The sequence below is a fragment of the Acartia tonsa genome, chromosome 4 (genome assembly GCF_053477335.1).
Source record: "Acartia tonsa isolate MP-2025a chromosome 4, ASM5347733v1, whole genome shotgun sequence".
Taxonomy (NCBI): Eukaryota; Metazoa; Arthropoda; class Copepoda; order Calanoida; family Acartiidae; genus Acartia; species Acartia tonsa.
Window position 1 is genome coordinate 2,552,128 of NC_137263.1, and position 24,548 is coordinate 2,576,675.

The following is a 24,548-nucleotide window of genomic DNA, read 5'->3' on the forward strand; positions in this document are numbered from 1 at the left end:
AAATCTTACTTTATTGCTTACTTGCGACCATTAAATTTTAGGAATTTCCAAAATACAGTGTGTTTTTTTTATGAGAACTTTTTTGAAAGCAATTTTACCCCACTTATAATTATCAGAATTTATTAATTAATGGCTTATTTTCTTCGTTTTTTAATGCAATTAATATAACATTAAAAAAATATTTCATTTTTTAAATTAAAAAGTACAGTAAAATCTAAAATTCAAAACTTAGGTGACATGATCTAAAACTGGTTTTAGCAAATTTTTCTTATGCTCAAATCTTCTACCTTTGGATTTTCAGTTGTCGACTTTGCTGGGCCAGTACTCCCTCCCTGATTGAGGTATGGCCTTCAAACTTTGATATATTCTAGTACATGTCCCCAATAGGTAGTATCTGTATCAATTTTTAGATGTTGACACCTAAGTTTTGAATTTTACATTTTACTGTTCTTTTGAAACAAAAACTGTAATATTTTTGTTGTTGTTTTATTAATTGCATTAAAAAACGAAGAAAATAAGCCAGCAATCAATAAATTCTAATATCTATATGTGGGGTAAAAAGTTCTCATAAAAAAAACACACTGTACTTCTAAAACATTTTAAAACTTTTCTGTGTTTTATGTATATCCGTACGTTTATCCGTCCATCTTCTTGATTCCTATAATGATTAGGATTATTAAAATAAGCGAGGCAGCTTTATGTGAGTACGTTCATTTGAAACAGGCTATATGACTTTGTGAAGTTATATCATTAAATGATTTCATATTTTAAAAGAAGATTCCATTTTGACAATTACTTCGTGATATCTATGTATAAAAATCATGGATAGGTAGCCACGCGTCCGCCGCCTTTAAGGAAATCAACAGTTTGCTGACCAAAAACTTTTCCAAGCATTTAAACTGGTTTAAATTTGAAGCTTAGTCGCGGCTGCTGAGCCCTGCTAAAAAATTTACAACAAATCTAAATGATTTGTTTCAATCTTAAAAGTGCTGCAATTCAATTTTGTTACTTCGTTGAATCTTGCTTTTATGGAAGCTGTCATCCTTGTTTTGTCTATATTTACAAAACTTTCGCTTTTCATATCTTTCTATCTGTTTAATATTTAGTATTTTTCTTTTAATTTTTTTTATAATTTTACGTTCCAATTTGTTTTTATGACCGTCCGTCTATGAAAGTGTTAATTTCTTTCGGTTTCCTTAGTCTTTAAGAAATTGTATATGCTCCTAATGGATGTATAATATACGTGGATATTATGACAGGGAAAATTCAGGTTGCTATTTTCCCTGTCATTTATTGGTCAATTTGTTCATCTAGTAAGACAGGAGGGGATGAGGTAAAAAAAGGGGAAGGGGTGAATCGTTATTTTAGCCCGCTGCGTGTTTAACTTTATTACAGACCATAAAAATTTGCTACAAGATCCAGGTAACAAAAAATCCATTATTAGGACCTTTGTCTTTTTATATTAAATTTACCAAATTTGCTTATTTTTTTTATTTATTAATAATGCTTATAAATTTACTGTTTTTTTCTCAATTAAGTTATATATAGCTTGTTACTATTTCATAGTATATTTTTTATATCATGAATTAAATAACAAAAGCTTTTCTGAAAAGTGCAGACAAGGTCTAGCCGTTTCTGTGATCATTAGTAACTTTGTCAAAATTAAATGGCATCTTGTATAGGTGGGATGGGGGACAGGGAAGAACGGGACAATGTGCTGTTTATTACACTAGTCCCCAAACGTTAATAACGTTTTCTTAAACTTTGGTTTAATAATTTTAGGGACTTCTGTAAAGTTATGATAGGTTGGTTCATAATGTGTCCAAACGTTTCAAACAATAATTGAAATCTACAGAAGGTTTTTTTTGTGTATCATCAATTAGTATGTACATAAATTTATCAGTCATTGTCTTAATCCTTTAGATCCCTAGATGGCAGAGCTTTTAGGGGATAAGAAAACGCACGATAAAAGTTATTAGAGGAAAAAAATAATCCAAGTTAATCATGATTTAATAAAATTACCCAAAGTTTATAAGCCAACTAAATTAAAAAACCTTTAGCAAAACGTTGAGCAAAATCTGCCTAATGTCATTTGTAAATGTTTATTTTATTTAGATGATACATTTTTAGTCAATATACAATTTAATTTGAAAAGAACACCTTTGCAATCTGTAATACAAAGTATCTTGATGTCTGTCTGTCTGTCTGCAACCGCTTCTCTGATAGGCTCTACTTTTCAGGAAGTTTTCTTATTCGTTGGCTTTACAAAATTGGGGACTTTTATTGAATTTTGATGTGTTGAATCCGATAGTGTCCAAACTTTTCAACCAATAATTTTACATTTATAAGGAGGGCGGGGGATTTAATTTATCATCATTCGGGAATTTGTATCAATTTATCGTCCATTGTCTTATCATTTAACATGCCTGGCGAAGATGCCTAAGAAAAAAACATAGAACAATTTTTGCTTGTTTCAAAGTACAATACTTATAACAAAGTAACAGGATCTATGTGTGTCTGTGTCTGTTTATACGGAAGCATCTCACTAACCAATAAACCGATATGGTTCTCCTTTACAGTGAAGCCTCTTACAGGTCCAAGGAAGGTTTTTATTTTTTTGGGGGGGAAGGGTACCAACATGCCGCCTCGCAAAAAAAATCACCCATATAATAAAAAATTACTTTCAGAAAAAAAACGCGTAGTCAGTCTTTTTGCGCATTTATGTGCACTGCAGCCTTTTAAATTATTTTAAATTAACAGGAATATTTACCGTGAACTGCACTAGATCCAACATTTTTATTTAGAAATGGGATACTGCTCGTTTTTAAAAGCGAAGCTTTTCTATAATTAGGGTCGGTCCGTACGTCCGTCCGAGATAGATAGCTTTTATTCGTTAATTTAGGCATGTTAGAATTGTCCTATCGATTTCAAACTTTGCATGATGATTCCTGCAACAAATTTTTATGTGATCTAATTATCCGTTTGATCTGATTTTTGGTATATTGATTCCTGGGACAACAACGAACAATAGTATAAGCAAAGCAACTCTATAATCAAGTCCTAAAAATGTAAGTATGTCCAAAACATTATCCTGTATCAAGCAGTTTTTCAACAAATTTACTTACAATTTTGATTCGACTCTTTCTATACTTTCTATATTTCTATATTCTGATTATTCAGTTCAGACACTATACAAGTGTTAATGTCCGTTTGTCCTACCGTTTCAGTGCTTCGCTTTTATGGATGTTGTCATCCTTGTTTGTTTATAAATTGAGGTTTAAAACAGATCTCTCTAGGTGTAACTTTTAGCAGATATTTATTTACAGTAGCGAGGCTGCAATACAACTAGAAATGTTATTCTGTACGTCTGTACTTTTGTAGGTTACTTAAATTAAACCAATTAAATAATTTAACCAGTTGTTTCTTTAAATAAAGCATATATTTTCACAAAGAAATAAAGGAAATTTCTGTTAAAACGAAAAATATTCAAAAGACCGCTAAGCCAAGTTACTTGTATTTTTTCGGATTTCTCTTTTGAGGGTGGTGATATCCTGCCCCAAAATAGTTATAAACCATTCTAGGACCAATAAAAAGCTACATTGTAAAAGAGAACCATAACGGTTTTAGCGATTAGCGAGATCCTTCGGCACACAGAGACACAAAGACACACACACACAGAGATCATGTTCCTTTGTTACAAGTATAACTTTGAATCTTTGGACGACTTTGTTCTTGTATAATTTGAATTATTGATTCAAGAAATTTGTGATTGCAGTCAGATTTAAATACATTTTATCTGGAAATTTGATAAAAATCTTTCTGCAAAAAATCAAATATCACTTATATAACACTAACGGCTACGCCCCTAGAGGCCACTGGGGACACTTATTTGATGGGAAAGGTGACCATTTCTCTTGGGAGGGTTGAGGTAACCTCCCACAAAATAAAGTATGACAACATACATAAAGGTGTCAGAACTTAATAAGCAAAAAGGCAAAAAATTTACCTACTATATAATGTTTATTTTAAAGACTTGTACCTTGTTGTCCTAGGAACCATTATCACAAAAATCAGATGAATAGGATAATTATATCATTCAAAAGTTGTTGTCAATAGGTTAAAAATTAGCATATCTCAAATGGACGTACTGACTTTATTGTAACGGCTATAGAGCTGCTACGCTTCTCAAATCATAGATCAATTTTTATGTGAATCACTATGCAAATCAATCGGACAATTCTAACATGTCTAAATAAATGAAAAGAGCTAAGAGTTACGGACGTACGGATATGCGGGCCGACCGTAATTATAGAAAGGCGTTGCTTTTAAAAATAGAGCTCTATTTTCTTCTAAATATCTTAATGATATAAAATTTAGGGATATTAGATTACATATGATATTAAAATATATAAATATGAAAAATTAGTAAAAGTTTGTAGTTAAAAAGTTTTACATGTAAATTATACTTTAGGGAAGGTTTATTTTTTTTGCAAGGCTACTCTATAATTTGAAATGTCCATCTGTCTATCCGTCAGAAACATTATTTTATCAGCCAGTCTGTTGGTAATGCTATGAGAGTCTTATAATTATTAAAATAAAACTTATGGGCGTTGTCATCCTTGTTTTTTTAAAGCTATGGCTTTTCAATGGAACGAAAATGGATTGATTATTAATTAAAGGTTGACCAGATTATAATGTACTCTAATAAATGAAACTTGTAGCTGGCTTAGGCTAAAATAATGATTTTCCCATCCACCCACTTTACCCCATCACCTTCCCTCCCCTCATACTGGATGAACGAACTGACCAATACGTGATGTCAATGTTATTGTTACCAACCTAGATTGAAGACAATTTTTCTCAGTCATAATATTCAGGCAATTGAATATTCTATGTATATCGATTTATTCCATTGTTATAGCATTTCTAATTTTAATAAATATTTGTAATCTTTTAAGTAAGCTCCACAAATAATTAATCAATCAATTAAATAAATATTGTCTGTTCGCACCATTAAAAAAAACATATTACCTTAAATTAATTGATCGATGGATTCTTTTGAATGTATGTTTATTGTTTGTTCGCGGCATTCTAAAATAGCCCGGGAATTGTGACCTTCACTTAATTGATTGATTGATGGGTGGTTTTAAATGTATATAATTTGTTTGTGCGCGGCATTCAAAAAAAAGCCCGGGAACTGTGACCTTCACTTAATTGACTGATTGATGGGTAATGAAAGTATGGACAGGAAAATGTAAAAGATTAATGCTTAAAAGCCTCAACAAGTACACTATGTCGTTTAGTTAAAAGGTTTTATAGTAATAGACATTTAAGATAGGTAAATTTAAAGATAGATACATGTATTCTTTTAAACAGAACAAAAGTAAAAAAATCAAATTCTTCAAATAAGAATATTATATTAGTACAGAGTCCAATAATATCCCACTGTGTGACTATTTCTGTAAATATCTATGTATAGGATAATATATTAGTCCATAGTCCACTAATATCCCCCTGTGTGTGTGACTATATCTGTAAATATCTATGTATAGAATAATATATTAGTACAGAGTACACTAATATCCCACTGTTTGACTATATCTGTAATTATCTATGTATAGAATAATATATTAGTACAGATTCCACTAATAACCCACTGTGTGACTATATCTGTAAATATCTATGTATAGAATAATATATTAGTTCAGAGTCCACTAATATCCCACTGTGTGACTATATCTGTAAATATCTATGTATAGAATGATATATTAGTACAGAGTCCACTAATATGTCACTGTGTGACTATATCTGTAAATATCTATGTAAAGAATAATATATTAGTACAGAGTCCACTGATATCCCACAGTGTGTCACTATATCTGTAAATATCTATGTTTAGAATAATATATTAGTACAGAGTCCAATAATATCCCACTGTGTAATATAGGTAAATTTTAAGATAGATACATGTATTCTTTTAAACATAACAAAAGTAAAAAAATCAAATTCTTCAAATAAGAATAATATATTAGTACAGAGTCCACTAAAATCCCACTGTGTGACTATATCTGTAAATATCTATGTATATAATAATATATTAGTACAGAGTCCACTAAAATCCCACTGTGTGACTATATCTGTAAATATCTATGTATAGAATAATATATTGGTACAGAGTCCACTAATATCCCCCTGTGTGTGTGACTATATCTGTAAATATCTATGTATAGGATAATATATTAGTACAGAGTCCAATAATATCCCACTGTGTGACTATATCTGTAAATATCTATGTATAGAATAACATATTAGTACAGAGTCCACTAATATCCCACTGTGTGACTATATCTGTAAATATCTATGTATAGAATAATATATTAGTACAGAGTCCACTAATATCCCACTGTGTGGCTATATCTGTAAATATCTATGTATAGGATAATATATTACTACAGAGTACACTAATATCCCACTGTGTAACTATATCTGTAAATATCTATGTATATAATAATATATTAGTACAAAGTCCACTAATATCCCACTGTGTGATTATATCTGTAAATATCTATGTATAGAATAATATATTAGTACATAGTCCACTAATATCCCACTGTGACTATCTCTGTAAATATCTATGTATAGGATAATATATTACTACAGAGTACACTAATATCCCACTGTGTAACTATATCTGTAAATATCTATGTATAGAATAATATATTAGCACAGAAACAACTAATAACCCACTATGTAACTATAACTGTAAATATCTATGTATAGAATAATATATTAGTACAGAGTCCACTAATATCCCACAGTATGACTATATCTGTAAATATCTGTGTATAGAATAATATATTAGTACAGAGTCCACTAATATCCCACAGTGTGACTATATCTGTAAATATCTATGTATAGAATAATATAATAGTACAGAGACCATTAATATCCCACTGTGACTATATCTGTAAACATCTATGTATAGAATAATATATTAGTACAGAGTCCACTGATATCCCACTGTGTGACTATATCTGTAAATATCTATGTATAGAATAATATATTAGTACAGAGTCCACTAATATCCTACTGTGTGACTATATCTGTAAATATCTATGTAAAGAATAATATATTAGTACAGAGTCTATTAATACCCCACTGTGTGACTATATCTGTAAATATCTATGGCAGAAAGCCAAAAAGGTATAGAACAATATATTGGTAGCACCCACAGTTTTTTTTTCGGCGGCAACATTCCATATATTTTGATTAGTACTTCATATACCCCCCCCCCCTCCCCCGGCCCGAAACGCTCAAATATTTGTAGTAAATTACAATAATGTTACGGGGCAATCAATTACTATACAACCCTATTTTATTTTAGACAAAATCACACCTTCTGTACATCAAAATTATTGTTGAAAAAGTTTGGACACTGCCACTTTTGGTCAAATCAATCACGATTTGACAAAAGTACTAAAAGTTATAGCCAACGAATTAGAGAAAGTGCTTACAAAACTATGATTACATTTTTGTTTGTACTTTCTCTATTTCTTCTGTATATAACCCATTACTGTGTTTTTTCATAAAATAATAATATTAGCTTCCTAATATAGACTCATTTAAATTAACCATAGCTGGGGTAAGAACCCAGGGATCAAAAGGGATAAGACAATGACCGATAAATTTATGTACATCCCCAATGATGATACACAAAATTATCTATTATGTAGATTAAGAATAGTGGTTGAAGAAACGTTTGAACTCAACTAAATGAGCCAACCAATCAAAATTCAGTCCCCAAAGTTGTAAAGCCAATGAATAAGAAAACGAAATTATAAAACTTTGGGGACGTTGGGGATAAACAGTCCAATGTCCCATCTCTCTCTGGTAAGCCCCCCCCCCCCCCACCAAAAAAGTTTAAAAATTAGAATAGCCTTGGGTGGTGGTGGGGGGGGGGATATTTAGTCCTATACCAAATTAAAGGGAAGCTGAACTGTTAGTGATTTGTCTTGACGAGGTCAAATGATTGCGATATTTATCCAACCAAACATAACAAATCCCCCCCCCCCCACACACACTGTCTTTTTATACAAAATAAGTTTGATTTTGTAATAATCTTCATAAAACCACTTCTGACCATATTTGTCAGTTGTTTTGCTAAGGTCATGCAAACTCAGCAATCAATAAATCATATAATAGTGTGGTTTTTATGAAAGCAATCCAGGAAAGAATTTAAAAAATTGAATTATCATGAATAAGTGTAAGCTTATAGGGGATTAAATTTTAATTCTAAGTTTTCAAAAATTATATTTCTTTGGATTTTCTGTTTGCCAGATATGAAATCTACTCTACCTGCACGGCAGTGGTTTTGTTAAGATTGGGAATTTTAAACTAAATTTTTGTACTAATGAACTATGATAGTAGCTGCGTCACTGATTTGTCACATCCGGAAAACGGAAAAGGTGATTTTTTCTCTCTCCAGCCATTTGTACTCACAGAGATCGGACATGGGTAGGGCTCGGCAGCTGCGTGTCAGCCGCGACAGAGGCTTCAAATTAAACCCACTTGGATGCTTTAGTTTTTTTACAGAGCGGGATTGCCATATTTGTCATTAAAAGCTTAATTTCCTTGAGGCTTAATGGCGGCTGACGCGCGGCTGCCGAGCCCTGGACATAGGTATCCTGCTGCCGAGTCCTGGACATAGGTATCCTGCAAGGATAAGACAATAGGTGATATATCTTTATTTAAATTCCCAATGATGATAAAAAAAATTAACCCTTCAGTAGAAAAATAATATCTAGTTTGGACAGTTTGAGTTTGAACCAACCAATTAAAATTTAATTAAAATACCTATATTTTTGAGTCTACCAACGAGAGAACATACCTAATAAACTTAAAGTACGAGTGTATTTAAAGGTCTAATGTCCACTCCCATAGGCATCCAAGGGTGGGGGGGGTAATGGGCCATTTGGCACCCCCAAAATTTTTTTAACAATACCCCCCCCCCCAAAAAAAAATTACCCCTACCGATTTTGGGGGGGGTAATTACCCCCCCCAAAATAAATGTTCTTTAAAAAAAATTTTGGGGGGGGGGTATTTACCCCCCCCCCCCAAATTGAATGTTCTTAAAAAAAATTTTACTGAAAATTTTTTTTTTTGGGGGGGGGAGTGAGTAATCCCCGCCCCCCCCCCCCCCCTAAAAAAAGTCATAATGTGACTCGAGCCTTGAGGTGTAATATATTTTATGTTCCTCGTTTGGTCTCCTAATAGTTAATGAAAAGTATATCCTAATGTTTCAATTAAATCAGATCTTGAAGACGACATTTAAACCGGCTTCCAAAAAACAGGTTAAACGAGAATAAAAAAGTGAAGTTATATTTTAATTGAAAAAAAAGATTTAAAGTTATTTTGGTGAACTGTGTTACTAAAAATAAAATAAGTAGTACATTAGTCGTTGAAATATCAAGCTTTATATCATTGATCAGTCAGTCATAAAATGGCAGGGCCAAGTCAGTTGCTAGGCGAAATCGTTATTATTTTGACAGATCTTCATTAAATGACATTTATCTCCATGTTCTAATCGATTGACAGAAAATTACATGAAACATAAGTTGTTTGTTGTTAAATTGTTTCTCTCTCTTTTTATTGTCTTTTACATAATTTGCATCGTGGCAACGCCCCTTAAGGGGCAATTCGTCGTATTTTTAAATTGGCTTTTGATAGTTTATTTTAGGATAGGTTATATTGGTTTAGGTGATTGCCCCACATGGTTAAGCAATTGGCCCCCCGCAGGGGCTAGAAATAGGAGAGAAGCTTGTGTGAAAAAAATGAAGAAACGCCCCTTAAAGAGCGTTGCCACAAAAGGGACTATACCCCAATATAGTCCAACCAGTTAAAACAGTTCTTAACCATGATAACAAAAAATTTAATAGTTTGATCATGTTTTATTTGCTTGGGCCTTTATAAGGGCTAAAACCATCCCGGGGATCTATGATGTAATTGTAAAGCACTGAAGATTCCATAAAATAGATACCTAACTAAATTAAATATTTCATTAAATAATGAAAAAGAATTTCTATAGGCGATTTCTTTTGGGAGGATGTCAGGGTGTCTCAAAACTAGTTATAAAACTTACCAGGACCTATAAGACGCTTCACTTTAAAGTATAATCATATTGGTTCATTGGTTAGTGAGTTAATTATTGTATTTTTATGTTCTAAAGAATGAGATACTACTATATATTTGAATAGTAGTGGCGCCCTTAGCATCTAAGAACTCGTGTTTTCTAAAGGGTAAAAAGGGAGGAGAAAAATAGCCTAAAACCACTCAAAGGATTGACCTATAATAGTGTGGAACCATCATGGGATCTATGTGAAGCTTTCCTAAAAAGGAGAACTCAGTATTAAAAGTAATGAAATCTGAAGCTATAGTCAAATAAACCTTTCTTACTACTTTATGTTATAGGATAGTACTTATTAACTTAATAGATTAGGTAGGTGCTTTTTTTACATAATTAAATCACCCCCCCCAAAAATTTTACCCCCGGGGTAGATTTGGGGGGAGTATTTACCCCCCCAACAGACTTTAGGGGGGGTAATTACCCCCCCCAATCAAATTTTACCCCCGGGGTAAAAATTTACGGGGGGTAAAAAAAAATTTCGGCGCGCTTCGCGCGTCATTTTACCCCCCCCAAACACGAATTACCCCCCCCCCTAAAATTTTGTACCCCCCCCAAAAAAAAAAGCTTGGACGCCCCTGTCCACTCCCTCCCTTTAAATAATATTTAGTTTGTTGTTTGATATATCTAATTTAACGATCAGAACTTTATGTTACGGACGGTCGTACAGACTGACCTACCCTAAATGTAAACAATGGACTATATATTATACTGGTACCCAAAGTTTTATAAACACCATTCCTATTCATTTACCTAAAAGTTTGGGTAGTTTTTAACTTTGACTAAATTTTAACTCGCAGTTTTTAAGGTTTTTCACCTATATTTTAATTTACAAAGGGGGTAAGTTTGTATATCATAACTTAGGGTGTACATCAATTAATTATCCATTGTCTTATTTCTTAATCTATGGTATATTGGGTCTAAAATGCATGTTTGGAGTAAACTTTACTCAATAAATAAATTTATTTCAGGGATATACAGATATGATATAAGATATTTTGTAGTGTTTATAAAGAAAATATAAAGAAATCCCCTACAATGATAATACACAAAATTACCCTTTCTGTAGATAAAATTAGCTGTTAAGAAGTTTAAAAATTTCTAGTTTTAAATAAACCAATCAAAATTCAATAAAAGTACCCAAAGATAGAGAGGGTACACAACTTTGGGTACTAGTGTAATTAATATACTTTTCTTTGGTTGGTATATCCATCCATCCTTTCTTTGGTTTATAACTTTATACATCATCAAAATTGAAAGAAAATTGGGTAGCATCCCTTACATCGTTCGTGAAGTCTATTAAACAACCCCCCGTCCCTAGCTTACAATTCTAAATTTTGAAACTTTAAAAAAATAAATTTCTAACTGGTGACAATGGATTTATTAATACTTGGCTCTTACACCCAATTATCATGTACTCTAATGAAGTGAAACTTGTGGATGGCTAAAATCAACCGTTATTACATCCCATCCCCTCCCAATGCAATGGATGAACGAGCTGGCCAATAAATGAGGTCAATATTAGCAACAAATTAAATAAATTTTCTCCTGTCAATATATTCATGTAAGTTCTATATCCATTATTATATCATATAGTTACATTAATCTTTATGCAAGATTTGAAATGGATAGAACGATATCAACATGTCTAAAAGAGGGGGAGGTATTGTTTAGAGGGGTCCATTGTCATTTAAAGGGATTTTTACAAAATTGATTTTTGATGTACATTGTACAACAAGTAAATTCATATATGTAAATTTTTTCAGGGATTAGACAATGGCCGATAAATTAATATACGTCCCCAATGATGATACACAAAATGTATAGATTGCAATTAGTGGCTGAGACGTTTAAACACTCAACACTTTCAAAATTCAATAAAAGTCTTCAAATTTGTTAAGCCAACGAATAAGAAAACGTACATAATTATATAATTTTTGGAATTAGTGTAATAGACACCCCAATGTTCTCTCCCTCTCTGATTTTTTTAAATAAAAACTATATTTATATACATTTTTGTGATATGTATATACATAACACTGGATCTAAACCGAACCTGAGCCATACTGAAAAATTATGAATCGCGACTATTTTCCATAGATAATAAAATAATACCAAACAAAACAGTTTAGTTGGCCCGTCTCTTAATTAATCTTAAAATTTTTATTCAACTATCACCTAAAATATGCGATAAATAATTATGCAAAGAAGCTGTATGTAAGTATGTCAGTATGTCCATTCAGATCAGAACATCATAAGAAAGATTGCTCAATGGGGAGGCTTGGTATTGCTACATGACAGGTTTAAGGCTATTTGGAGAAAAAAAAGAGATAACCATTACCCTAAGGAGATTTTTAGAAATCATCTATCGTCATATAATAACAGGATTTTTGCCTGTCTGTATGCTTGCTAACCTGGGAAGGTTTATAACTATTTTTTGGAGGGTACCATTCCTAACAAGAGAAAGGGCCCCTAGAAAAAAATATCGCAACTAATTTTTTTACTTTTTGCTTTTAAAACTAAAATTTCAAGTGGAGGGTCGACTCACCCTCCCCTTCTCAAATTGAGTACCCCTAATTTCCAATGAGGGATGTAATTTTTTCTTTGTTATAAAAAACACTTTTTTGTATTAAAGTGTTGCTATGTGATTTCTTTTTCATGGATAAGGGATATGAAAATTTACATATTCATCAAAATTGTCATTTATATAGATTTGAATCATATAAATTCAATAAAAATATCTAACATTTTTTTTAAATATAGCAGTTTTGCCCCACTTTTATAGTAAATATTAATATCAATATTTAAAAAAAGAGATTCATTATTACTTGGATCTTACACCAGATTTTCATTTACTCTAATAAGTCAAACTTGTAGCTGGCTAAAATACACCTCACATCTACCACCTACCCCCTTCACTCTTCTCCTAATGGAAGAACGAACTGACCAATAAATGATGTCCATGTTAGCAACCTAAATTGACGACAATTTTTCACTTATCATAATATCCATTTATATATCCATTCTTTTACTTTTAATATTTAAAGCTTACTTTTATCTGTGATTGATTGTAGAACTGATGAGTAAAATGTGATTGGAGGAATTGGAAAATCTCAATCAATCAAGTTGCAAGCAGATACACCAACAACAATCAAATAAGGAATGGACAATGAGAAAAATTCTAGTATGGCTCTGAAACCGCTTAATATCTGCTGGATTATAACAGGTTCTTAGCCATACTTTAAAATCATGTATAGCATCGTAATACAGACAATTTTCCATGAATATTAAAATAATAATTATAAGTTTAATACCAGTTTTGTTAAACTAAGAGAACGGCCCCATCAGTGCAAAAACACTGGATTTACTCTTATAATTTCTCATTTTAATATACATGGAAAGCTGTTTATGATATGATATAATAAGTAACCATTAAAGCTGTATAATTGAGAAATTATAAGTGTGTTATTTTTTCAAGAAGAAATGTAATAAAATAACAACATTCATAAGTAGCAAAGCACAAACCTATAAAGTAAGTTATAGATCAGATATTCAGTTGTTATAAAAAAAATCTTCATATAGAAATTAGGAAATCAAAAAACTTACTAAGTAATGTATTTAATTTTGATTATCTGCATCATTGTATTATTGTCCATTGTCTTTTCCCCTATGATAGCATATACTATTATGCCTAATCATGATTCTTGAGTTGTCCAACTTTTGCAGTACAATAGCATGATACACACCCCAGCATCACAATAGGTTCCAAATCCCGCCATAACTCGCGGGAGAGAGTGTACACTAAAGACGACATTATCAACACAGACAAACAACAACAACAGGAATGGATATAGTATATACGTGGATATTATGACGAGGAAAAAAAGTCGCCAATTTAGTTGCTAACATGGAACTCATTGTTTTGGTTAGTTCGTTTATCCAGTAGGAGGGTAAGAAATGGGTTAAATGCGGTGAATGGAGGTATCGGCATTTTAGCACACTGGATGCTTTACTCTTAAAGAGAACATGAAAATCTGGGGTAACATCCAAGTAATAATATATCCATTAAAACAGGGTGTCAGAAATAAACATGGGATAAACAGAGACAGCAAAAAGAGGTATTTTTATTACTATATGTAAAAAGGCTTTAAAAAAAGAGCATTTTGTTTTCAATTCAATTAATTAAAATGCTGTCTAGCCATATGGCCCTAAAGGCCTCCAAAACAATGATCTCCAAAAATTTCGTCTGTGTGTGCAGTTTGTGCATTTTTTTGCAGTAATTCTCCTCCTGTTCTAGTTCTTTTGCAAAATGGCATGATTATTCAAATATTAATTTTATTAAATTTTTAAAAATGATTTCTAATAGTTCTATGTTTATCTGCCAGTGTAGTAGAATATGTGTTTAAATGAAATTTTGAGTATCTTCAACCTATTTTTTGGTTAGATTTAAAATTTTTATTTACCTTAATTTAAAGTTAATTTTAACATGACCATGCAAGGAGGTTGCAGTTTGCTGGATGCTCAAAGGGGTTATATTCTCAAAATAAATCAGCAGTATATTTGTAATAAAGTTTACGGACCGACGGACGGTCGAACAGATAAAGAAACTTATAGAGTAGCTTCAAAGCTATTCAAATTGTTCAATATACCTTTTATCTTCTTCAAAATATCTTATCGTCAACTGTTTTTTTGCTACTAAAATCAGCTGACTGCTGAAAAATTATCTTAAACTTAGGAAGAATCCCCGGCTGAGCCCAGTAAACAGCGGAGCCGCAGCTGACAGCTACTACCCACCACAGGACAGCTACTATCCAGCTGCCACAGCAGGCGACAGCTACTATCCACCCGCAGCCGCCGGGGACAGCTATTATCCACCGTCCACAGCCGCGGACAGCTACTATCCAGCATCGGCTACTGATAATTATTATCCGGCGTCCCCGTCCGACAACTATTATCCGGCAAAGTAAGTTTTTGTAGCGAAGCTACTTTAAAAAGTGTAATTGTCCGTCTGTAATGCTCATCCTTCTTTTTTCCCTTCTCCATATATTAGTTTTAAATGTTATTAGCTAAAAAATCATCAGATTTCTTTACTTATAGAAGGGAAGCTACTCTATAATTCGCTTTATCTGTCCGTTCGCATCATTCCGTTACGGTATTGAGAAAATATTCTCGACTGCTATTTTTTTAGGTATTTTTATGACCAACCTCATTTGTTAAATAGAATGACTTTCGTCCAGTTTTACATAATTTTTTTTGCGCTTTGCTTTTTATGGGTGTTGTAATCCTTATTTTTTCCCTTTAAATTTCTCTCATTATGGACAATGGACATAATGTCATTTTTGTTTTAGTTTGGGTACCACCCCGCTGGTGAGAAGCCCCAACATCAACACGCCCAGCACAACCCTCACCAACACAACAACTTCAACCACAACCGTTATAAACTGTGCAGAGAGACACGGCGGCGGCGGTCCAAGCACTAGGTAGCTGTTTATAGCACCTTGGTAAAATGGGGATAAATGTCACTGTGTTTGGCCTTCCTATTATATTATACCCCATCTCTTTTCTAGGGGCTTCTTTCCCCCTTCCCTATATCTTTCCCTTACTATGACTTCAATAGAATGGGTAGGCCAAAAGCGGTGACTTCTATCCCCATTTTCCTAGGGCACTAAACACAGCTACAACCACGGTAGTAGAAACGGTAGCAACAGCGGCGGAGGCGGCGGCGGTAACGGTTCCAGCGGCGGCGGCAGCAATATGGGACGGAAGGAGATACGGCACGAGGTACAGCGCCGAGAATCCCTGTGGTCACAACTTTATAATGAGAAAGGTAATATTTATCAATAGCAGCGTATTATAGACAGTTTTCTGCGATTAGTAGCATAGAAAATTATAATATAAATTGTTTTGTTGGCCCCAGAGGGACGAAGGCCTCAGCTAGCGATATAGGCTTTTATTTTATTATTCGTGGAAAATTCTATATGTTAAGATACAATACATGATTTTAACCAGCGGAAATTTATCGGATTCGAAGTCTTTCTGGACTGGAAAAGATATGTTACTCAGTTTTAATCCTAAAAAAACTTTTTGTTTTAACTGAGTTGTTTTTACAAAAAAAAAGCTAGTTAACCAATGATATTTCCAGAGGCAAAAGGGGAAATGAATTTCTCCAAAAGGAGATTTACCGTCCTATTGAGATTAACCCCACTCAAAAAAAGTTATGAAGTGTTCGAATTTTTTCTGTATTAAAAAAGTACAGCATCCATTTGTATAATAAAATAAACGAAAAAATATAAGGATTATATGTTATACATCAGCGTAAAGTGCCACTATAAAGATGACTCCAAACAATAAAATGACCAATAAGAGGCCAGTATGGATTTTACCAATGGTCAATTACAATGTATACTTGCCTATCATTTGTCAATTAATTGTATGACGTCATTATTATGGAGGGACTTGACGCTGTTTCGATTGAATATTAATGATTGTTAGTCTTTTAGAAAAAAAATAAATTTTTCTTCAAATCCCTATCACTGAAGAATTACCATATGAAAAAGAAAAGGAAGAAAAAATAATAAATGCCCAATCATCTAAAAATCATTAAAACTTAATGTTTGACCATATTTTTGGAGATTTGTTGCATTTCTGTATAATTTTTATATCAAATATTTTTCATTTAGGATTTCCGTGTATTTTAAAGCAAAGCTTTTTACAAATTTTAGCCCTACCGTTCGTTTTGTATGTCTCAGATGTTTTGATCTAATTATAACGTGCAGTATGTTATAATTGTCCTATCGATATCAAAATTATAATAATTATAGAATTGATTTCACCAAATGACCTTACTTACCTTGAAATATCTAAAAAATACGTTTAAAAATTGGATGATTTTGAGATGTTTTATTTAAAATGATAGGTTTAACTAAGGTGCCTCGCAAATTTATCAATGGGGGCTTAAGGTTTTTAAACTTAATTTTGTTCATACACTAGATTTATAACTTTAGATGGTCAATCAGATACGATAATCCTTCTTAAAATGGGAATTTCTAGCAAACGAATATTTTTGTTGGACGAAATTTTCCCAAGCAAAGCTTTGTCCTAAGAATTGACTGTTCTTTTTTGTTAAAATGTGTACACTTTCAAAAATATAATTTGGTCGGATTGCTCCTACGCTCTGTTTCTGCTGGATCAATGCAATTGGAATAAACTTTTATATTTTTTTGATCATACTGTAGTTTTGTGGTTCACTAATTGAGTGGAACTTCATCCAAAATGGGTTCTTGTCAGGGATAAGACAATGGCCGATAAATTGATGTACAAACTCAATAATGATACACTAAACTTCACCTTCTGTAGATTATAATTAGTGGTTGAAACATTGGAATACCCAACTTGATGAACCAACCAATCAAAATTCAATAGGAGTCCTAATTAACAAATAAGAATATGATATAAAAAAACTTTGAAACCAGTGTAATAAATAGCCAAATGTCCCCTCCCTCCCTGAATTCTCGATCTCATTTTTAGTAGCTACTCAATAAATCACTTTGTATATCCGTCCGTCAGTCACAATGATAGAAATATGATTTTATCAGCTGTTATTAAAGATAGGCGGCTGATTTTTTGTGTGATTATTCACCATACCAATGATTATCCGGTATATAATTTACTTAGTCCGTCAGTCGGTCAGTTATGCTTCGAAAATAAAAACATTAAAACAAAAAAAACAAAAACAATTTCAAAATATTTATTTCACTGAACAACAGGTCTATAACTTTCTTTGTCTGTTTGATCATCCTTGATGTTTTAGTAATACGCTACTTATGGATGTTATCATCCTTGTTTTTTTTTGTCTAGATCGCTTTCTTTCTCTTTCTCTCTCTCTTTCTCTCTCTCTCTATCTCTCTCTTTCTCTCTCTCTCTCTCTCTCTCTCTCTCTCTCTCTCTCTCTCTCTTTCTTTTTCTTTATTTCTTTCTTTTTTACTTTTCTATTCTATTCATCTATCTTTTCTCTTTTTCATTGTCTCTGATTTTTTACAGGACAGAGACTCGAATTCTTTAAAATTATTACAGTTTTGAAATATTTTACCAAACAATGAATTTCTCACCTATGGTTTTAAGCTATTTTCAAAGATAAAATAATTTTATGTATACATAATATTTCTTTAAAACTTAACTCTAAGCATGGTTTTAGGCTATATTACTGTCCTTCCAGGCCTTATTACAAAAGTAAAGTAGGGGTAAAATTCAATAGCTGATAAATTGGTGTACATCTTTAATGATGATATAGAAAATTACCACGTCTGTAGACTACAATTTGTCGTTTAACCGTTTAGAAACGCCTCTTAAGGAAACGATCTATCAAAATTTAATAAAAGTCCCTAAATATGTTAAGCAAACGATTAAAAAAAATCAATATAAAACTTTGGGGATTAGCGCAATATTAAACGCAGAATAGTTATTTCTCGTATCGTATTATAAACAGCTTTTCGCGGATATAGAATGTACAATTATAAGATTAAAACCAGTTTTTTTAGCCCCGAGGTGCCGAAGGCACCGGCTAAAAAGACTGGTTTCCATCTTATGATTGTACATTTTTATATTTGTAGAAAGCTGGATATAATACGATGCTAGACATAGTTTTCGTATGGATGAGAACCGGTTCCTATCCACCGGATTCGAGTGAATACGAGAAAAGAAATTCTGATACTATAAAACCGGTCTCTGGCCGTGAGAAAGAAAATATTGAGCCGGAAGTAATTCCTGTAAAAAGCATGAAACAGCGATTTTACAACAGAAACAGTTTTTAAACAAAATTTTCTTTGACTTTTTGTTTTAAAAAATAGAGTATTACTTGGTTTTTGTATGTAGCTAAAGATCTCGATACTGACTGGCCTGATTGGTTTGTACTTTTCAGGAGAGATTTATTAATGTCTTTGGATTGTTTAAGGCTATTTTTCGATTATTCCCCTCCCTCCCAGCTATGAGGAAACGTATTATTATCTAATTTACAGGGTGATTTTTAAAATGGTCTAACTTAAAATTTGGGAAAATTCTATATTTGTTTATTTAAAGGCCAATAAATTGAATTCAAAATCAAATTTACAAACCTTTCTTTATTACAATATTATCAGAAAGGTTTTTTGGCAGTAACTTAAAAAAGAAAGCATCAAATATTTTAATAAGTTTGGTGCTTTTATCACCTTTGAAATATGAAATTTTAAGTTTTATTATTTAAACATACCTCAAATTCTCTTAATCTATTTCTTCAATAAATACATTAGTAGAGATGAATAATGTATATCCCAGATAACTACCTGGTTCCAGTGGTGGGGACATTTTGGCCTGCTACCAAATTACTCTCTGCTCTTTAGTAGTGACTTTGCTACATTTCCGACGCTATTGGCTGATATTCAAAGACCCAATTGAAAGTCGGTACAGGGTCCCACATAAAGTTATTAAACCCCTGCCCTCTCTATTCTTTTACTTTAATGTTTCTTCAGTGGACCTGTTTTTAATTGTGTGATGTTTTAGTTACTCCTAAGCTATGCCCTATTTTCAGACAATAAGAACAGTTCTAGCTATCAATACCAAGCTCAGATGGGGGGTAAGCATCAATTATATTTATTTCCCAGTTTCTCATTGGATAAATTTGTTTGAAGATCATTTCTTATTGGTGGAAACATTTCTTACCTACTTCTGATTGGCTGATTATCAAAAATTGGCCAAGATATTTAAATCTTGTTTCTTATTGGCTAAGTTCTAAAAACACCCATTATTTAATCTTTAAATTCTTAAGTTATTGACATTAAATCATATATGACTACTGAACCGTTCGAGTTCGAAACTTTACATATATACATTGTACATGGCTGGTTTTAAGCTATGTTATTATTAGATTCTTGATAGGTTTTAGACCATTTTTCTACTCACTCCCTGTGGAATTATGTGTGAAGCCACTATTCTAAAACTAGAAAAATTTCATTAAAGCCTGTTCCATAAAGAATGTTGTTTAGTCTAAATATCTTGGTCGTCAATTAATCACACGGAATTCATTGTCAACATGACAAAGCAAGTGCTACTAACACACCCATGGGTGTTAAGGAGCCAAAAAAAAGCTTACAGTGTGTTTAAAATGTGCTCCAAAAAGCCAGGGTGTTGCAAAAGACCAAAAAAACTAGAGGATATTATAAATTCTTTGTCAAACATGACAAAGCAAGTGCTACTAACACACCCATGGGTGTTAAGCAGCCAAAAAACACACACAGGGTGTTAAAAATAAACTTCTCAAACGCCCACGGATGTTGTAAAAGACCAAAAAGGCTAGAAAAAATTTACTGTTAAATATGAAAAATCAAGTGCTACTAACACACCCATGGGTGTTAAGGAGCCAAAAAAAACTACAGGGTGCTTTATTTATGCTTTTAAAACACTAAAGGGTGTTGCAAAAGACCAAAAAACATAGAGGTTGTTATAAATTTAGTATTTAGTAGTGGGTATTATTAGAGTTATATAGATTTTATGGATTCAATATTAATGATTTATTTGCAAAACCTGATAAACACTAAGAACATAGTAACAGTAACAATCCCTGTTCACTCCGCAGGGGTAGCATAGGCCTCTGAAATTTGTCAGTGTTTCTGTAACAAGGTGGCTTTTTATGGATATGGGATAGGGTTGTCAGCCCTAAGCCCAATGATTGCGTTGTAAAGCTTCCATTTGCCCATAGAACATAGTCCTTAAATTTTTTTTTATATTACATAGCTTAATGCATATTATACATTAATTACATTTAAATTCTCTACTTTTACTATATACCTATTTTCTTCTCAATTTTGTTAGCTGGTTCTTGCTGTGCTACTTTTCATATAATTTTCCTTGTAATTTAGGAGAAATCCATGTACACACTAACGATACATTTTAATTTTTTTTGTGAAAGTTCTTTTGACCAATGAGCAACTACTCAATTGTTTAATCTGACCGTCAGTCTATTAATAGCATTATTTATTATTAGGTAGATTATTTTTAAGCTTATGAGTCATGAGCTGCTTATTGATGTTGTCATCCTTGTTTTCATATTTTTATTTGTTTATCTTTATGTATCTATCTTGTTGTAAGAATAATTGTTTGATATTACCTCATGAATATTCTACTAGAAGTACAGCTGCTCTACAAATATTCTCCCCAATTTAATAATCAGGGATCTCAGGGGATAAGACAATTCTTATAATAAAGTAACAGGATGTGTGTTTGTCTGTGTGTCTGTACCAAAGGATCTCCCTAACCGCTGAATCGATCGGATTCTCCTTTACAGGGTAGCTTCTCATAGGCCCCGGAAAGGTTTATAACTATTTTGGGAGAGGGTACCACCACCCTCCCAAGATAAATAGCCCCTAGAAAAAATAACCACCTCCCCAAATAAAATTGAATTAAATTTTTTTGAAAACTAAAATAAAAAATGTGGTCGAGGGGAAAAATTTTTTTACTTAAAAAAAACGAAATAACAAAAAATGTTTTGAGATTCAACTTCCACTTCCTCAAGTGCCACTAGAGGCCACTAGGGGCGTAGCTGCTAGTTGTTGATAAATTGATGGGCACGCCTAATTACGATAGACAAAATTATTTGTTTGTACCACCTAATCAAGGTTTTAAAAAAAGTCCCCAAACTTTTTTAAGCCAATGAAAGATTGATAGTGTTTATAAAACTTTGGGTACCAGCATAATTTTCAGACAAATGTCCCCAACTTTCCTTATCAAAAGCTAATAACTATGTACATATTTTTGTCTTGAATTTTGCTGGATTAGTTATGGCCAAGATTGTTCTTATTAGTACTTTATTTTGGCATAGAGACAATTAGGTAGAAGTATTATTTATTTATCTATCTAAACTCTTAGAATGGATATATTATCACTTAGGTCATATATCAGTTTATCATATTCTCTTATAAAGTGAAACTTGGAGTGGGCTAAAATGACGATAACCCCCATTCATCCCTTTACCCAATCCCCTCCCTTCTACTGGGTTAACGAACTGACCAATAAATGTTAGCAACCTAAACTATTTTTCCCTGTCATAATAACCACATATATTCTACATCCATTACTGGTACGTAGCAAATACCTAATAGATCGAGAATGTACGCATATTTCAAGTGTACAATGTACATGGGCATAAAACCAAAAGATCTAAAGGGATATAACAATGGCCGATAAATTGATGTACATCCATAATAATGACACACAAAATTACCCCATCTGTAGATTGAAATTAGTGGTTGAAACGTTTCAACACTCAACTAATCAACAAAAACCTTCACAATACTGCTTCTAAATAATGGTTCATTATTTGATTGTAAAACAAAATCGAACCCTAATATTAAGGTTTAAGACAATGGACGTTAAGTTAAAGTACATCCCAAAATGCGGACGAACCCCAATCTGTCCTACTTTGAGAAAGACGATTCCAGTGACGTCATATACGTTTCGGGAAAGAAAAAGGGAAGGGGGGAAGAAAATCTCTTCAAAAGAGATGGGAGAAAAGGGAAGATATTTTCTTCCCCCCTCCCCTAAACGTATATGACGTCACTGGAATCGTCTTTCTCAAAGTAGGGACAATTGGGGTTCGTCAAAATGCGACAAACAAAATTAGTAAAGATTAAAATTTTTGTTGCAAAAGTTAGGACATTACTTGTTTGTATATACAAGGAATTAATGGGACATTGGAATGTAAAAAATATACATATACTGGTACTCAATGTTTTACAAACACGATATCTTATGCGTTGTCTTAAAAACTTTGGGTACTTTTAAATTTTTTATTAGTTGGTTCTAAACAAATTATGTTCCAACTTTTCTACAGATAACTTTGGTGAGCAGAAGGGTATTTTTGTTTATCAACATTGAGAATATGTATATCAATTTATCATCTTTTGACTTATCCCTTGTGGTCCCTGGATATTTACTAAAACTTGGCAATGTGATAATGGATAGTAAAATAATCACTTTGCCCGCATTTCTTACATAAACATACCATATAAACTAATAGCGGCTTCGCCCCTAGCCTCTAGGGGCTTTGCCCCAAGGGGTTTGATCAACCTATTTTTTTGTATTTTAGATTTAAAAAGGAAAAATAAAAAAAAAATTTGGGTGGGGGTGATTTTTTTTAGTTTTTTTAAAAGAAAATTGTTTTGGAGGGGTTAGTGGTTTTACCCCCCAAGAAAATATCTTAAAACCATCACAGGATCAGTAGGTATATTCCATAAAGAGTAGAGCCCAATCGATGAATTGATATATATCCCAATATAGGATAAACAAAATTACCCCTTTTGTAGAATGCAGATTACAATTAGCGGTTTAATCGTTTGAATACTAGACTTATAAACCAACTAATCAAAATTTAATTTAAATTCCCAAAGTTGGTAGGCCAATAAATAACCGAAAACGTTACTATAAAACTTTGGGGACTGCTCAATGTCAACTCCCTCCCTCTGTAGATAGATAAATAAATGTTTAAAGATTAATGTGAATCATATTCTAAAGTTATTATAAAAATTACCATATCAATAAGCACAACTTTACATTAACAATATTTTTTAAGGATATCTACTCTTTAATTCACTTTGTCTGTCCATCCGTCCGTCAGTCCGTAACGCTATGTGGAAAATGGAATTTTCTCGGCTACTATTTAAGATAGACTGTTGAATTAATGTTGAACATACATCTTTCATAATATAAAGGTTTCGTAATTTCCAAAAATTGTAATATCCTTCTTTCTCGTTCTTCCTATTTTTATGACCGTTTGTCCATCCTTGCTTTTTTTGTGCCTTGGTACTTTTGGATGTTATCATCCTTGTTGCAACAGAATCTTCTTCTTAACTGAGGTCTTATCTTCGTTTATAGTTTTTCATTTATTGACGGTTATTAAATTTTAAAAAGTGTCAAATTTATGTTATCTATCCAGCAGTTTACAAGATCTTAGCAGACACACACACACTTTCACACATACAAAACTTTATGTAATAGTTTTTTTTTATTGTTTTCTTGTTATTGCTGTACTACTTATGTGAATAAATATTCTTGTTAACACAAGGAAAAAATTAAATGGTATTATGAATGTGATATAATGTTATTTATCGCATAGTATTATAGACAGCTTTCCGCGGATACAAAAATGGACAATTTTAAAATTTAAACCTGTTTTGTTAGACCCAGTGAACCAAGGCCCGGGCTGACAAAACTGGTATTAATTTTATGACATTTTGGATATTTTTGCAAAATTGTCTGTAATACGATGCTATACATGATTTTTCTGTATGGTATAGAAAAGGTTCTTAATCAGTTATGTAGCCATATTGGAAAATTAGATAAG

At 32.4% G+C, this 24,548-nt stretch overlaps 1 protein-coding gene across 2 annotated transcripts in view; it reads left to right on the plus strand.

Moving 5' to 3' along the window:
• Positions 1–13,915: 13,915 nt before the first annotated feature.
• Positions 13,916–24,548, plus strand: part of LOC145318175 (band 7 protein AGAP004871-like) — a 48,610-nt gene continuing 37,977 nt past the window's right edge. Inside the window, exons 1-6 of one of the 2 annotated variants that reach the window (XM_080159521.1) lie at positions 13,916–14,017; positions 14,250–14,298; positions 14,916–15,143; positions 15,529–15,660; positions 15,871–16,007; positions 19,743–19,787. In XM_080159521.1, coding sequence (XP_080015647.1) covers positions 15,935–16,007; positions 19,743–19,787 — 118 coding nt within the window. In that variant the 5' untranslated portion in view covers positions 13,916–14,017; positions 14,250–14,298; positions 14,916–15,143; positions 15,529–15,660; positions 15,871–15,934. Of the gene's footprint in view, positions 14,018–14,249; positions 14,299–14,915; positions 15,144–15,528; positions 15,661–15,870; positions 16,008–19,742; positions 19,788–24,548 lie in introns of those variants that run through there. The other variant, XM_080159522.1, reaches the window with a different exon arrangement.